The sequence below is a fragment of the Eubalaena glacialis genome, chromosome 9 (assembly GCF_028564815.1).
Source record: "Eubalaena glacialis isolate mEubGla1 chromosome 9, mEubGla1.1.hap2.+ XY, whole genome shotgun sequence".
Lineage (NCBI taxonomy): Eukaryota > Metazoa > Chordata > Mammalia > Artiodactyla > Balaenidae > Eubalaena > Eubalaena glacialis.
Window position 1 is genome coordinate 29,111,504 of NC_083724.1, and position 14,814 is coordinate 29,126,317.

A 14,814-nucleotide genomic window follows, 5' to 3' on the forward strand; every position below is an offset into this window, starting at 1 on the left:
CTTTTCAAAAAACTGAGGTGGAAGACTCTTAGTCAAAACTTAAAGCCAATGCTTCTAACATGTCTGATAGATTTTAGCCTTCAGAGTCAGGGTGTTCTTTGCCTTACTAGGAACTCATCTGTCCTTCAGATTCCTGAGGACCAGGTAAGTGAGAGGTGACCGTGCTTCCCGTTTTTCAGTTTTCCCATAGATAGCTAATTTATAATTTATTGTTTTTGTAGTATGTTAGAAACATAAAATAACATAGCTGTAAGTACAAGCTACCAGGAGAGCTTAGAAGTGCCAAATCTAGTTTAAGAAGGCTGAGGCACTCAACTAAAATAAAAACTAAAGTTGTTTGTAAGAAAATCCTAGTATGTCTGTGATGGTACTGAAGAAATTCTTGTAAGGTTACTAGCAGGCTATTTACTTGAGGTGACAATATTTAAAATAAAGACAGTACATTATTACTGTCTCATTACCTTATGGCAACACAACAATAGCTCCAGAGATGAGGATAAAAATATAAAACACAATAAAAAGAATCAGATTGTATATATAGGCTTTTATTAGGGCAGACATTTCCATAACCATAAATATCTCATTAAAACAAACAGATGACCAAGTACCTTTGTTAAACAGTGATCTAAAATGAAGTAAAAATTAGTAAAGTTAACTGTAAATGAAGATACTGCAGCATATAAACCAATGAGTCATCAATAACTTTTAATACCAGGACCTAATAACATTATTTTCCAGGTGAGTAATTATTAATGTGAAAACCATAATTAATACAGATGACACAGGTAACATTGTACTCTTCCATAGTAAAGAAATATGTTTAATATTTTTATGAATCTTATCTGGTAGTATAAAATAAACTTTAATGGACAAAAACTTTTAAAATCTCAGAAAAACAGACATGATGAAAAGGTTAATAATGTATCCAAATAATTTAAAGATATTATCACAGGTATGGAAATGAAAGAATCATTTGAATGTAAGAAAATGCTATAAAAGCAGAGGGTTATCAAAATAGAGAAAAAGAGATATTTTGAAACAAATGAAAAGTCAAGATCCTATAGTAATAGCAACTATTTTTAATGTATGACAGATACTGAAATGCCTAAGCAAAAAGGAACAGACTCTTTCCTGGAGTGGTGGTGATAGTGGACAGAGGTAGCTTTTAAATATGCAAGGGACATAGCAAATTAACTTACCACCTCCATCAAATAAAAGTGAGAATCTCTTGGGAGAATTTAAGCACCATTAGTAGACACATCTTATGGCAGTTAATGAAATGCTTCATATTTCAGTGGAAAACTATTTCAATGGTGAAAATGACATAGGAATCAGAAGCATATTCTGCTGAGACCCAAGGAAGTTAACACTTTCCCGAACTGGAAAAAAATTCATAAGAAGGTATATAAAGTTATTGACTAAATCAAATTTGTTCTAAGAATAACTCGTACCTAGTGAAATAACTTACCAGCTGCTACAACTCTGGGATCCTCATGAGACTGATGTCTCCCAGCTGCTCGGCTATCTGCACTCTCGTTCCACCAAAGAACATGAACTGCAGAAATAAATAAACCAGAAATAGATTCTAAAGACTGTGGCATTACTCAAATAAGAAAGACAGAAACATTAATCAGAAACTGTAACTTCTATTCTTTAAATCAAAATAGTGATTATCAGGGTAGCCCTAAGTATATTAGTGATAAGATTTCAGAGAGGTGAGCGATTTGGGAGAGAAATTTATAAATTAATTAGTCAAACTGGTTTTGTAGATGAAGAAACAGAAAGCTGGAGAAGGGAAGTAAAATAACGCAGCTAAAGACATAATCAAGACTAGACTCAGGGTTTCCCTGGTGGTGCAGTGGTTAAGAATCCGCCTGCCAATGCAGGGGACATGGGTTCGAGCCCTGGTCCGGGAAGATCCCACATGCCATGGAGAAGCTAAGTCCGTGAGCCACAACTACTGAACCTGCGCTCTAGAGCTCACGAGCCACAACTACTGAAGCCTGTGTGCCTAGAGCCCATGCTCTGCAACAAGAGAAGCCACCACAATGAGAAGCCCGTGCACCACAACGAAGGTTAGCCCCCGTTCGCCACAGCTAGAGAAAGCCCGTGTGCAGCAACAAAGACCCAACACAGCCAAAAAAAAAAAAAACTAGACCCAAATTGCATGACTTCCTAATACATGTTCCTTTATTTTAAAAAAGCAAGATCATAAAAAAAGTTGTGTTTATTATTGAACATTTGGGTGATACAAAGAAAAAAACTAAAAGTAGCAATAATGTTAACCACCTAAGGAAAACCTCTATTGAGTGTATTTCCTTTAAAAAATGTGAGGAAAATCACATTAGGATCTTGCTGTATATTATGCGTAGTCTTAGTAATAGATTTTTAAAAATCAACAATGTGTTCTTTCTATGGCAATAACATTAATTTTTAAAATTAATTTTTATTGGAGTATAGTTGCTTTACAATGTTCTGTTCCTTTCTGCTGTACAGCAAAGTGAATCAGCTATACGTATACATATATCCCCTCTTTTTTGGGTTTCCTTCCCATTTAGGTCACCACAGATCATTGAGTAGAGTTCCCTGTGCAATAACATTAATTTTTCATGGCTATGTGAATTCCTTCTTATAGATATAACAACATTTTATCCCAACCCCTTATTATTGACCAATTAAATTATTTCCAGTGTTTCAGTATTCTATGAAATACTGGGGTAATGTTCTTGTGCATAGTTTTTTACAAACTTTTTATAATTACAGTATAATACATGTTATCTGTATAGGAAAATGCAGATAAAGTAGGAGGCATTTCTATACCATCCAGAAATAACCACTTTAATACTTGGTATATCTCTTTCCATAGTTAAGCATACATGTTTGCATTTTAATATATATTTATGTATTTATATACACATAAACATAAAAATATATGCTTATGGTTATAAATACATTATATATGACACATATCTATATATCTATTTATGTATCACATGTGTATTACATAAAGGTTATACCACATTGTTTCCAAAGTTTCCTTACTATAAATAATGCTGACATAAATTTCATTAGAGCAGCAGTACATGTATATCTATAATAAGAGCAATGTTGATGACAACTTCTACTAACATTTATTGGGTGCTTACTACGTCCTGGGCCTGGTTTTACATTTTGTGTGTATTAACTCATTTAGTTTTCATAATAACCTTCAGTGGTAGGTTATTATTATCATCATTTTATGGATGAGGAAACTAAGGCACAGTAAAGTTAAGTAACTCACCCAAGGTGACAGAGTTTTAAGTGGTGGAGCTGATATTCAAACCCAGGCAGTCTGGATCTGATTATTTTCTTAACATAAACTCCTAAAATTTAAATTGAGAGAACCAAAGAGTATCATACTTATATACACTTACAAATGTACAGTGTATATATTATACACTATCCTCCAGAAGTGAAGTACTGATTTATACTCAGCATATTATCATATTCCTAGTACACTGAGAATGAATTTAAGATTAAAAAGTATGTGCACACACATTTCAGTAGTTTTTTAAAATAAAAATTCTACACGTCCATTATAGTAAATTAGAGATTTAAAAAACCTTTAATATCATCATTCAAATGTGATTATATATTTTATATCCTTTCAAATTTCCTTCTTGTATAACTAAAAACATTCATATTTCTTAGAATGTTGGCAAAAACAGTTGAAAAAATTAAGCTTTTTGTTTTATTGCCAAATTATTAAGGGGGGCAAGATTAAGCCAATACAGCCCTACACAGTACAACAGTACTTGTTTGTCCCCAACCTCTCTAATACTATATCTATATAATATGTTTTTATTAGGTAAAAAATGGCATCCAATTATTGTTTTAATCTGCAACTTCTTTAATATATATTAGTCATCTGTGTCATCTTTGCATAAGCTTTTTTTCTTTTTGCTTTTGTATTTCATTTATGTTGTTGTGGGTATGCACAGAAATTTGAGCCTTTGTACAATAAAATCATCAGTTATTTTTTCTCCTTCATAGTTTCTTCATTTGCTTTTGGCTTAGAAATGTTGTTCTCACATATTATTAAATAAATTTATCTATATTTTATTTCAGTAATTCTATGAATTCAGTTTTTTAATTGATATTTATAATCCATCTTGATTTTATTTTAGTGTAGCGTGTGAGAAAGGCATCTAATAGTTGTCATAATTTTTCTCCTCTTCATGTATTTTCCAACTTGAACAAACATCTATTTTTGCGCAGTCCAACTTTTTTTTTACAATATATTATAAAAAGTTGAATTTCTGGGCAACGATCAGCTCAACTCTGGATACATTAGGTTTGAGATGTCCATTAGACATGAAGTGGAGAATACGAGGATGCAACGGGATATTATGAGTTTTCAAATATTAAAAGTCTTAAGTTATCCTCTCAGATAAACTTTATAAGCATTTTTCGAGTTTGCCACAAAAAAAAAAACAAAAAAACAAAAAACCCTCTGAAATCCTGACTGGACTATCTTTCAACCTGAAAAGTTAAATATCCCCAATAGGTGTTTTATTAAATAAATCAATATGGTATACATACTATGTATATATAAGTAGTGAGAAATGGGTAATTTTTTTCTTTGGGCTTGTCCATGTTTTTAATATTTACAATAACTATATATTACTTTTCACCCCAAAACAACCCAAGTAATATTATTAAAAAAAATCACAAATGTTACAACAGTACAAACTTTCACATATAAAATAAATAAGTTGCTGAGAAGCTTAAAAGTTCCCAACACAAGGAAAAAAAAATTGTAACTATGTGAGGTGATGGATGTTAACTAAACTTATTGTGGTGATCATTTCACACAATATATACATATATCAGATCATTATGTTGTACACCTTAAACTTACACAATGTTATATGTCAATTATATTGCAGTAAAAGTGGAAAAAAAAGAAAAAATCAATAAAACTACATTCAGAGATTATGTAGATTATGAAAAAAAGATTATGAAAGGGATAGGTGATTTCTTGAGGTTCTTTCCAGTTTTAAAAATTTTATCATTTTGATGTATCAGAGAAAAAAGCAGTTCAGTATTTGAAAAAGGCTTCATAAGGTATTAATATTCTAAATAAATAAGATTTAAAACAGGTTTACTCAACCCTTAAAATCACAAAAAACTAAAAATTTGGCAATAAAAAGTAAAATACACTCAATAATGAGAACAGAGACAAACTGACCCAAGGAACTTAACAGTAGATCACCAATGTACTTTGCAATTTCATAGAAGAGATGGACAACTGTACCTCTGTTGAGTATTCCATATTCTGCATGGAACACTCCAACTAATTTTGTGTAGCCTTGATTGACATGAGTATGAACTGCCCTTTTAAATGGGTCACCCCACAGAGCTGGCCCACCAGGTTTCATCTGAAAAGTAGCCAGTTCATAGACTCCTGGAATAGGGAGAAAAATACGTATTTTACTGAACACATTCAAGCAATTTGTAATCCTGTCTAGTTTGGTTCCAGTGGAAAGCTAATCTATATATAGATTTGGAGGATCATACACATATACATGTTTATGTAGACATATTTATGAATAATTTGCACTGTGCTTTTATGTTTAGAAAGTCCTTGTCCTACTTTAAGGATGAGTTGTTAAGCGTATCATACGGAACAAAGAAAAAGGGACTGGAAGATATAGGTAAGTTATTATCTAATATATTTTTAACCTATAAAATTTATCAATAAAATAGAAAATAATGGAATAGGAGTTTTTAGCTGCCTGCATTTACACTTTTATAATAGAAATGAATAAAGTATTTTCCAATCTCTTACAGTTCTATTCTTCTTTCCAACTTCCACTACTTTTTTGCTTTATATAATTTCCCCCTATAAGTTTCCATTTCCACCAGGAACAGCAAGCAACCAATGGACCTGAAGTGACTGTCTCAGAGTTTTTGAGGCAAAACAAACCCTAAAGGAGGTGGTTTTATTATTCCAGGTATATAATATCCAGGTAAATACTTGAAAAGTATTTTACCTTCTGGGTGGAAGTACAGGGTGGGTGGACAGAAAGAAACTAGGGGGCCAGTAGATTTGAGAAGTAAAGGAAAAACATGCAGAAGTTACTGAAGAATCATGAATAACATAGAGGAAGAGAACCAAGATTTGACATTGTCTTTGAAGCCCACTAATTCATTTAGATGGTGCCTAAAACTGAGGGGATCTAGGTGGATAAGGATCTAAATAAGACTTTTCAAATCTCTTGTAATCCAAAATGCACTACAGAGTTGGGAATAATGGGGGAAATAAAATAAAATTTAAATTAGTTTATGCTTTTTCTAATCTGACCTTTGTTTAAAACTGGATTGAGGTAATAATTTCTTTAAGTCAGCAAGAAGTGAAATCAGGAAGAAGACAAATCTTTAGGAATTATTTTCAAACTGAGAAATAAGAAAGAGGAAGACATAAAAGCTAGACTACAGTAATACAGCTTGGCAGTTTCAGTTAATTCATTCCCCCCAAACAGTCAAATTTTATAAGCAAATTTGTACTTAATGATTTGAGATTAGTAGTAATTTATGGAAAAATGCTTTTATATCTAAAAGTTTATAATATTTAAAAATTATGACAAAATATCATACACTATCCCTTATCTACCCACATGTGTTCCCTGCTCCCAAGGCCCAACTTCTCAACCTTTAGTGACCATGTCAGCTTTTTCTATAATATAGCTAAACTTTAAGTATCACTATGGTACCAATTTGGAAAAATACTCCATTATTTAATGCTCAATTTTTAAGAATAAGCTAAGAGCTCCAACTTATTTTTATCTCAATAATCAACATATGTTCCTATTTTATGCAAAAGATTAACTTCATTTTTTTCTAGTAGAACTTTAGTTTTTATAGCTTAAAATCTTTAATATTTTCTCCATCAAAATTCAGTGACTAAGACGGAAGGACTTACCTTCTTTTGGAGGTTTTTCTAATTTGCACCATGGCACCAGATAAGTAATTTCACTCTCTTGTTTATCAGTAAGAGCCAAATTTGGAATGAGAAATTGTTCTTGCCATTCCTTATCTTTGGCCAAGGCCTTCTGAACTTCAGTTCGATGAGCAAAATTGTCTATGGGATGAAAAGGAGTAAGAAAAATAAAAATGTTTGATTTAAAACCACCTGTACTTTTTCTGGGTTTCATTCAGTTTAGTAAATGTTCATCGAGGCCACATAAGGACTGTGTTATATCACTGGAGATACCAACATAAGTAGATGTGACACTTGTCCCCAAGTTGTTCATGGTCTAAAAGGGGAGTAGGAATGTAAACAACTGATAATGTCATATAGTAATGGGCTTTGTATGCTCTACCACTTAGTAGGTAGTTGTGAGGCTTAGGTAAGTTATTGAATCTTTCTGTGTCTGTTTAACTCCAGGGCTGAAGTGAGGATTAAATGAATTAGCACATGAAAGGAGCTCAGAACAGTGTGTGGCACCTAGTGAGTACTCAATATCTGTTAACTATTCTTATTAATTTTATTGAGGCATTTAAATTATGGCACCAGTTTAGAAAAAGACTATTTTTCTTTGTCAGTGGTGATGGTGATGAGTGGTCAGGTCAAGGTATAACTGAATTAAATTGAACATAAATGAAATTAAGATTTGCTTTTTCAGCCTCCTCTTTGAACAAACAGCTTCCAAAGAAATAGTGCTCATTCTCTTACTTATTGTCATCCATTCTTTTTACCCAGTACTATTTCTCTTCTGTTTGTTACCCATATGTTACTAACATATGGGCCTAGTACTAATATTTACTAATAGGGCCTTATAAGACTAATGGTAAAAGAGTTTTCTATGGTTTACGTTGCAGATAAGGAATAACAGCTTTCTTAGAGCTTTAGTAAGTTATATCAGGACCTTACTAGTAATTTCTTAATGGGACGTGATTCAGCTGGTGGTGCATTAAAGCATAAATTGTGTTTTTTTAAATGAATTTATTTATTTTTGGTTGCGTTGGGTCTTCGTTGCTGCGTGAGGGCTTTCTCTAGTTGCGGCGAGAGGGGGCTACTCTTCGTTGTGGTGCTCGGGCCTCTCACTGCGGTGGCTTCTCTTGTTGCGGTGCACGGGTTCTAGGTGTGTGGGCTTCAGTAGTTGTGGTTCGCGGGCTCTAGAGCACTGGCTCAGTAGTTGTGGTGCATGGGCTTAGGTGCTCCGCGGCATGTGGGATCTTCCCGGACCAGGGCTCGAACCCGTGTCCCCTGCATTGGCAGGCAGATTCTTAACCACCGCACCACCAGGGAAGTCCCATAAATTGTGTTTTAATGGGGTTTGTTTTATTACAAAAGGGAGAACCTCTAAACTATCGCCACGTTAAATACAGAATGAGTACTTTTCATATTAAAGTACTTTATGACTATTAACTTTGGACACTGATGACCAAACACTAAATGAAATTATTAAAAGTTCTTTAGATATCATCAAGTCCTGATGTGACTTCACAAAGATTTAATATTGGAGTAATAAACATTCTGGGGATTCCTGTAACCGTTCTTCTTGTAAACCAGGGGTTGGTCAACTTCAATATTGAAAGAACTTACTCACTTCCTTTCCTTTACCTCCCTAGACTAGTATAATGACAGTGAATTCCTTTAAACTCTGGGGGCAGAAAAAAAACCAAAGTGGTTCTGAAACATCACAAAATTATTAAATCTTAAGGATGGGTGAGGGCTTCAAAGTTAACTATCATCCCCTATCACCTTCTATTTCCCTAAAGTCCCTAGATGTTTGAATGATTTCTGCTAAAACATTGATATCCAGCTATAGCTTCAATATAAAGAAAAAATAATTCTACTTTCTTTTATGATCCTAACCCACTCTGGTTCTTGCATTAACTGCTTTAAATTTTTCATAAAAAATCTTTACAATAAGCCATTCTAAACTTTTTTTTTTTAGAATTAAAGTCTAGTTCAGAATTTTATGACTTGAAATTGGAGATGCCACATTTTCCCAATATTGCTTCCCATATGATAATATAAAGGTTCCAGCAATGGGCTGTTAAGAGGTATACTGTTGGGGAGAATAATCACTGAATTAATTTTTTTGGTATTGCTTTTTTAGTTTTACTTAACCTGTATGTATTTACAGTAACATAGATCCAAGAACTAAGTCTCATATAATATCTAACTGAATGAAAATCTGTACTGAATACTTAATTTGATGACTCATACCATACTTCCAAATATGAAACACTTTATTCATTCTGCCTCCAAATTCTACAGTCCAGAATCCAACCAATTCGGAGTGAGCTGTCCGAAGATGAATGTTTTTCTTAACATTTTCCAGGAACTCATTCATCTTTGAGGGCTTAACATAATAGGTATGGAATTCATAGAATGTTCCATCGTATTGTCTGGGGCCTGTAGCAAAAGATGAACACACCTGAAGAAAGATAAGGCAAATTGAAATATTTGGGGAAGGTAGGGTTTATAATATTATGTTACAAACAAATCTGAGTCTGGAAACAAGGGACACTCATTAAACTCATAATCTGTTTTGACTTCTGTTGTCCTCTCTCCATTGAATTTGTTTAGAGATATGTCAATAAAGATGCCTGCTTTTAAACATTCTAAATATATAGCTACTGTTTCCTATCAGGGGCTCCACCTTTAGTCACTTTTCCATGAGAAGTTGCTCATAAGAAGGCACTGGGGCACTCTCTTTACCAAAGGACTACAATTAGGATCCTAATAAATTTTACAAATAGTTTATTATCCCTTATTTAGCCAATATTCCATCTTTATTGAATAGCATATGTATTAGAGTTAAGCATTTAAAACAATTTTTTAACATATACAGGTATTTTGGCTGGCACAATAACAATGTGTTTACTGGCAGAAAACTCTTTTTTTTTTTTAGGTTCTTAAAACAATGGAAATTGCTGGTCAGATAGAAGTATTTTCTAAATCCAGTGAAGTGGACCACTAGTCAAAAATAGGACAGGAGTGTAACTAATATAATAGGAAACTATGACTTAGCCAATTGCATTGTAATATGGTGATAGCCTGTGTAAATGCTAGAAAAAGGAAACATCAGTAAGTCAGAATTGTCTGAATAATTATTAGGGTTTAATTACATATGCAACCTGCAGAAGGGCATTTAATCCACCCAATTATAGCAGGTTGATGGAAATATCCCTTAAGAACCATTCATTACTTTTGTAATAGTCATACGCTCACAATGTAAATTTCTAATTGGGTTCTCTGAGTGAACTTAACTTTCAGTAGGAGATGCTTTGTGTATGTATATGTGTTTGTGTATATATATATGTATATACAAATATATGTATATACACATGTGTATACATATACATTCATATAGCATTCTAGTTTACATATCCATCGTACATAAATTTGGTTAGCATGTGCACATATCCTGAAGCTGATTATACCAGACTTATCTATTAAAGTAGTTTTGGTACTTATAAGGCTATTGATGAATTTTGGGCTTATACTGACTACCTGATATGTCAAAGGAAAGCAGTAGGCTTCTTCCTCTGACATATATTTTGTTTACAAAACAGAGTAATGCATATATTTTACTTAATTGTGTATAAGGCTTAATTATAATAATCTCTCTTGAGGTCATTCCATCTCTATGATGAGTTATATTCTTATTGCCCAACTGACTTAAGCTTGCCATCAAAAACAATTGCAGCTGCCCCTGTATTTGGCAGATAATTCTTTTTGTGCCATCTTACCAAACTTTCCTAACAGAATGTTAAGCACATAAAAACTGCGTAGTATTTATAGTTTAAAAATATTATAAATAAAATATATCAGATATCAGAAAATGGGCCAATAAGGTATTGTAACAATTGTTTTTTAAGTTGCTTTTCAGGGAATTTGTATTTGGAGATCAAAATATGTGATCAAAGGCACACATTTTATTATCTTTGGCAGAAGAATGTGTCCTCCCTGTGTCAAGTCCATTCTCTACGTCTGCATCTTAATTCCTGTCCTTCCCCTAGGTTCGTCAGAACTTTTTTTTTTTTCTTTTTTTTTTGGTTGACATTTAATAACGTCAAAGTTCAGAGTAAAATTCTAAGGAATAATTCTTGGTCCTGCCCCAGTATAGAGAATCAGAATAAAGACTGTATTGCTAATCTTGGGTGAAGGGGCCATTAATGGTTCCTCTTTAGTCTTCACCAGAAAGTCAGTCTCTAGAGTAGATTAATCCCCTTCTTACTGCTCTTTGAGAAAGAAGTAAAAGCCTAAACACCAAAAGGAAAAACCTCTAGGGTAGATTCACAGAATAGGCCAATTCCTGACAGTTAAGGCTGAATCACAGTAATCTATTTTGTACATTTTTTATCCAGATTAAATGAAGTTGTCATCATCATATTTGCTACGAGGTTCCTGACACTGCCTGACTAGGGCACCCACCTCAGGAGACAGTGGCATCTGGGCAGGATGCTTCACCACCTGCACCCTGGGCCCCCTCTTAAAGGTTCTCTGCCTGCAAAATGCTGGGAGGTTGTGTATTTCGTTTAATAGGGGGAGGCCTGTCCTATTGCCCCTTCAGTCTGGAGGGGCTTGTCAAAACACAAATGAGTACGAGAGGCCGGACCAGTGTCTAGCACAGGCCCCAATGCGGAGACAGCAACCTCGCAGAGCCGCAAAAACGCAGCAGCTGGCGCTTCAGGGGTGTCCTCAGGGCTTCCGGGTACCTAGGCTAGAAACGGCCCTTGTCCACGACTGTTTGCGAGCCGGCCGGACGCGACTCTGGCAGTGGGTCTTCCTCTAACAGCACCCTTCCTACTGCCGCGCCTCCCGGGGTCGGCCGCCTCGGGATTCCGAGACTTGTACTAGAACCTCTGCGGCAGCAGCACCACGTTGGCAGGTCTGGGCCCGTAGGCGCATGCGCGGCCCGCGCTCTCCCTGCAGACGCCCCTCCCCGCCCCTCCCCCAGGGAACGTTTTGGGCGCCTCCCGGGCGGCCGGTACCTGAGGCGCCTGTGTCCGAGCGGCCAGAGCCTTAGTCAGGCTCCTTCGGAGGGCAAGCATGGCACGGGTTCGCGCGCTGAGAAGGGCAGCGGCCGGTATTCTTCCTTAAATTCCTCCTCCTGTGGCTTCCCGACTAGCAGGGAGCGGCTCCTGCACAACTGCCGGATGCAGACTCGGGGCGGGTCGGCTCCTCCTCCTGCGTTGGGGCCGAGGCCGGGGCGGGGGGTGGGGGGGGTGGTGGCGGCCGGACCGCCCAGTCTGCCAGGCGTCCTCCGCAGCCTGAGCCCCAGACGCGTTTGGTGTTAGCTCTGACTCTTCCCTCCCCGTTGGTTCCCTCAAACGTTCTTACCCCCAGCGTCAAAAGTGACATTAGAATTAGCTGAGTGCTGATGTCGCTCCTGCACCACCTGTCTGGGCCCATCGCCTCATGTCCTTGCACACCTGCGTACAGTTCCTAAAAGTTCGTGTGTAGGATGCGAGTGTGCACGACCAAGGAGCCTTCACTTTTCTGTTCTAAGTGCGTTCTCCTTCCCCATCACTGCCCACAGCGTGAGTTGCAAGGCTCCTAATAACTTACACGGTATTTTCCAGGAGCTCAGAGGAATGGGGGCACCGAGCTAGATATGAAAAATTCAAATATAAACATACGTTGTTAAAATTCTGTGATCCTTAAAAGCAAAACCTCTGGTCTAGTCTCCCCTATCCCTGATTATTGCTCACCAGAATCATCACCTTTCAACATTTCGAGCTGTTTCTTCTGACGCCTGTTTCTATATTTTTAAATAATAGGCATATTCTGCTATTTCTTGTGTTTTTTTTGGGGGGGGGGTTTCGGTTTAGATAGTATCTATTGACTCCCTCTATGGAAGAAGAGGATTTATGTCTCTAGTATAGCACTCCCCCCAAATAATTTCCCTTCCTGCGTCTAATAATGTTTACATGAAAAATAATCAGTTAATTGATTACATCATTAATTTACATTATTTACATCATGTTAATGTTTATGTTATTCTTGCTAATAGTTATATTATTGCAAACATTAATGCAATATTACTTATATTATTAGGACTAGGGGGTTAGTTGTACCTTGTACAATGACTTGAATCATCTGTCCAGAGGAAAGGAGGCTTTTTAAAATTAGTAATTCCAGAAGGGCGAGTAATTTTTTCCAGATGATGGGCATCCATTTCTAACTAATGAAGACAAAACAAAGCATCATCTGTGCACAGACTGGATCTTTATGTTTAAATTTATTTTCTTAGACTTCCCCCACTCCCCCACCCCCCGGAATTAACAATTCATTCCCTCATTCAACCCATGTTAATTAAATTTCGTCTATGCTTCAGTCACTTTTCCAGAAACTGGGGTGCAGAGGTGAACAAAAGACAAAGTCTGTGTCCCCTTGGAAGTTCCAGGTTAGGGGAAACAGATAGACAAATGAAGGAAAAATATATCAGGGATTAATAAATACGACGAGGAAAGACAAAGTAGGATATGGAGAATAGAAAGTGCTGGAGGGAGGTAGCAGAGACTGCTAGCTATTTCCCAATGCCATTCTTGTCCCAACCCCTCTTAAAAAAATACTAATAGAACCCAGTCAGCTTGGTGCATCCACGTGACTTAAGTCCTGGCCAGTGGGATGTTTTAGCGCATTTATGACCTACTGTAAGTGATCTTAAAGTTGTGTAGGAGGGGTTGTTTTCCTCTTTGCCTTTTTCTTATTTCTGCCTGCTGGAATGTGGATGTAATGGTTTGAGTTCTTGGTCTTTGAGGTAGAAGCCACATGCTGGGGATGGCAGAACAGCAAGAGAGAAGCAGCCTAGGTTCTGACACCATGGAACACCATACTAGGAGCCCTGGACTGCCTGTCTCTGGACTTCTTTCACAAGAGAATTCATCTTCTAGTTTAAGCCACTGCTATGTGGCTTAGGTCTATGATCTTAATCATAGGAAGGTGACTATTTTTTTATTTCTCTTTTTCATTTGTTTCTCTTCTTTTCCTTATACTTATTAATCACCAAATTCTTTGCCAAAACTCAAAATGATTAAACCTGTTAATCAGTTTATCAGTTTCATCTTCTAGAGATATCTTTCAGGAGTCTTTTCTCTTGGTCCAGGGTGGGCTAAGCGTTCTCTAAGGTGGCCCTGTAGTAATTCTTGGATCTCCTTTCGCTGATCTCCTGGGGAGTCTCGTTTGCCTTGTGTTGGATCTCATTTTTCCAGGATCTTGTATCTTTTTTTTTCCTCCTAATTTTAGGAGATGGCACATGGGACTTAAACTTTTGAGACTTGCATCTCTAAAAATGTCTTTATCAACCTCCTTAATTTATAGTTTGGGTGGATGTAAAATTCTACATTGGAAATAATTTTTCCTCATATTTTTAAAAGCACTGCTCCATTGCATTATAATTTCTAGTGAGGCATTCATCCCGTTCTGATTCCTGATCCTTTGTATGTAACTTATTTCTCTCTGGAAGCTTTTATGTTTTTCTTGTTTCCCCTAATTTTCTGAAATTTCACAATAATGTTCCTTGGGATAGATAGTTTTTCATACATTGTGTCTCACTCAGTTGACCCCCCTCAATCTGGAAACTCTTAAATTATGAAAAATTTGTTATGTTTCTTGGATTTTTTTTCTTCCTCCTCAATCTCTGGAACTTCTTTTATTCAAACATTATGCCTCCACTTGATCCTCTAATTTTCTTTTTCCTCCTAATTTTTTAATCTTTCTTTTTTGCTTTTTTCGGGGGGGGGCATCATGAAATGTTCCAATTTTATTTTCTAACTCATGTAGTGAAATTTTAATCTTCTAATTTCCAG

The 14,814-nt window shown here is 36.0% G+C and overlaps 1 protein-coding gene across 2 annotated transcripts; it reads right to left on the reverse strand.

The window, feature by feature from the left end:
• Positions 1-529: 529 nt before the first annotated feature.
• Positions 530-12,169, reverse strand: NIPSNAP3A (nipsnap homolog 3A). 2 transcript variants are annotated; one of them, XM_061201078.1, is made up of 6 exons: positions 11,995-12,169; positions 9,221-9,431; positions 6,965-7,123; positions 5,297-5,446; positions 1,469-1,555; positions 530-1,379 (listed from the first exon to the last, which is right to left on the reverse strand). In XM_061201078.1, exons 1-6 carry the CDS (start codon positions 12,052-12,054, stop codon positions 1,303-1,305), a joined length of 744 nt encoding a protein of 247 aa, XP_061057061.1. In that variant the 5' UTR covers positions 12,055-12,169; the 3' UTR covers positions 530-1,302. The 2 variants fall into 2 exon arrangements, with proteins under 2 accessions (XP_061057061.1, XP_061057062.1); XM_061201079.1 differs by lacking the exon at positions 5,297-5,446.
• Between the last annotated feature and the right edge of the window lie 2,645 nt (positions 12,170-14,814).

Excerpts from the sequence above, each read along its gene's own strand:
- NIPSNAP3A (XM_061201078.1), bottom strand. The coding sequence starts at position 12,054 with ATGCTTGCCCTCCGAAGGAGCCTGACTAAGGCTCTGGCCGCTCGGACA. Across the intron at positions 1,556-5,296 it reads ATATGGAATACTCAACAGAG|TTCATGTTCTTTGGTGGAAC; the intron begins GTACAGTTGTCC and ends TTATTTCTGCAG. Across the intron at positions 1,380-1,468 it reads TCCCAGAGTTGTAGCAGCTG|TTCGGGAAAGTGTTAACTTC; the intron begins GTAAGTTATTTC and ends ATTTTTTTCCAG.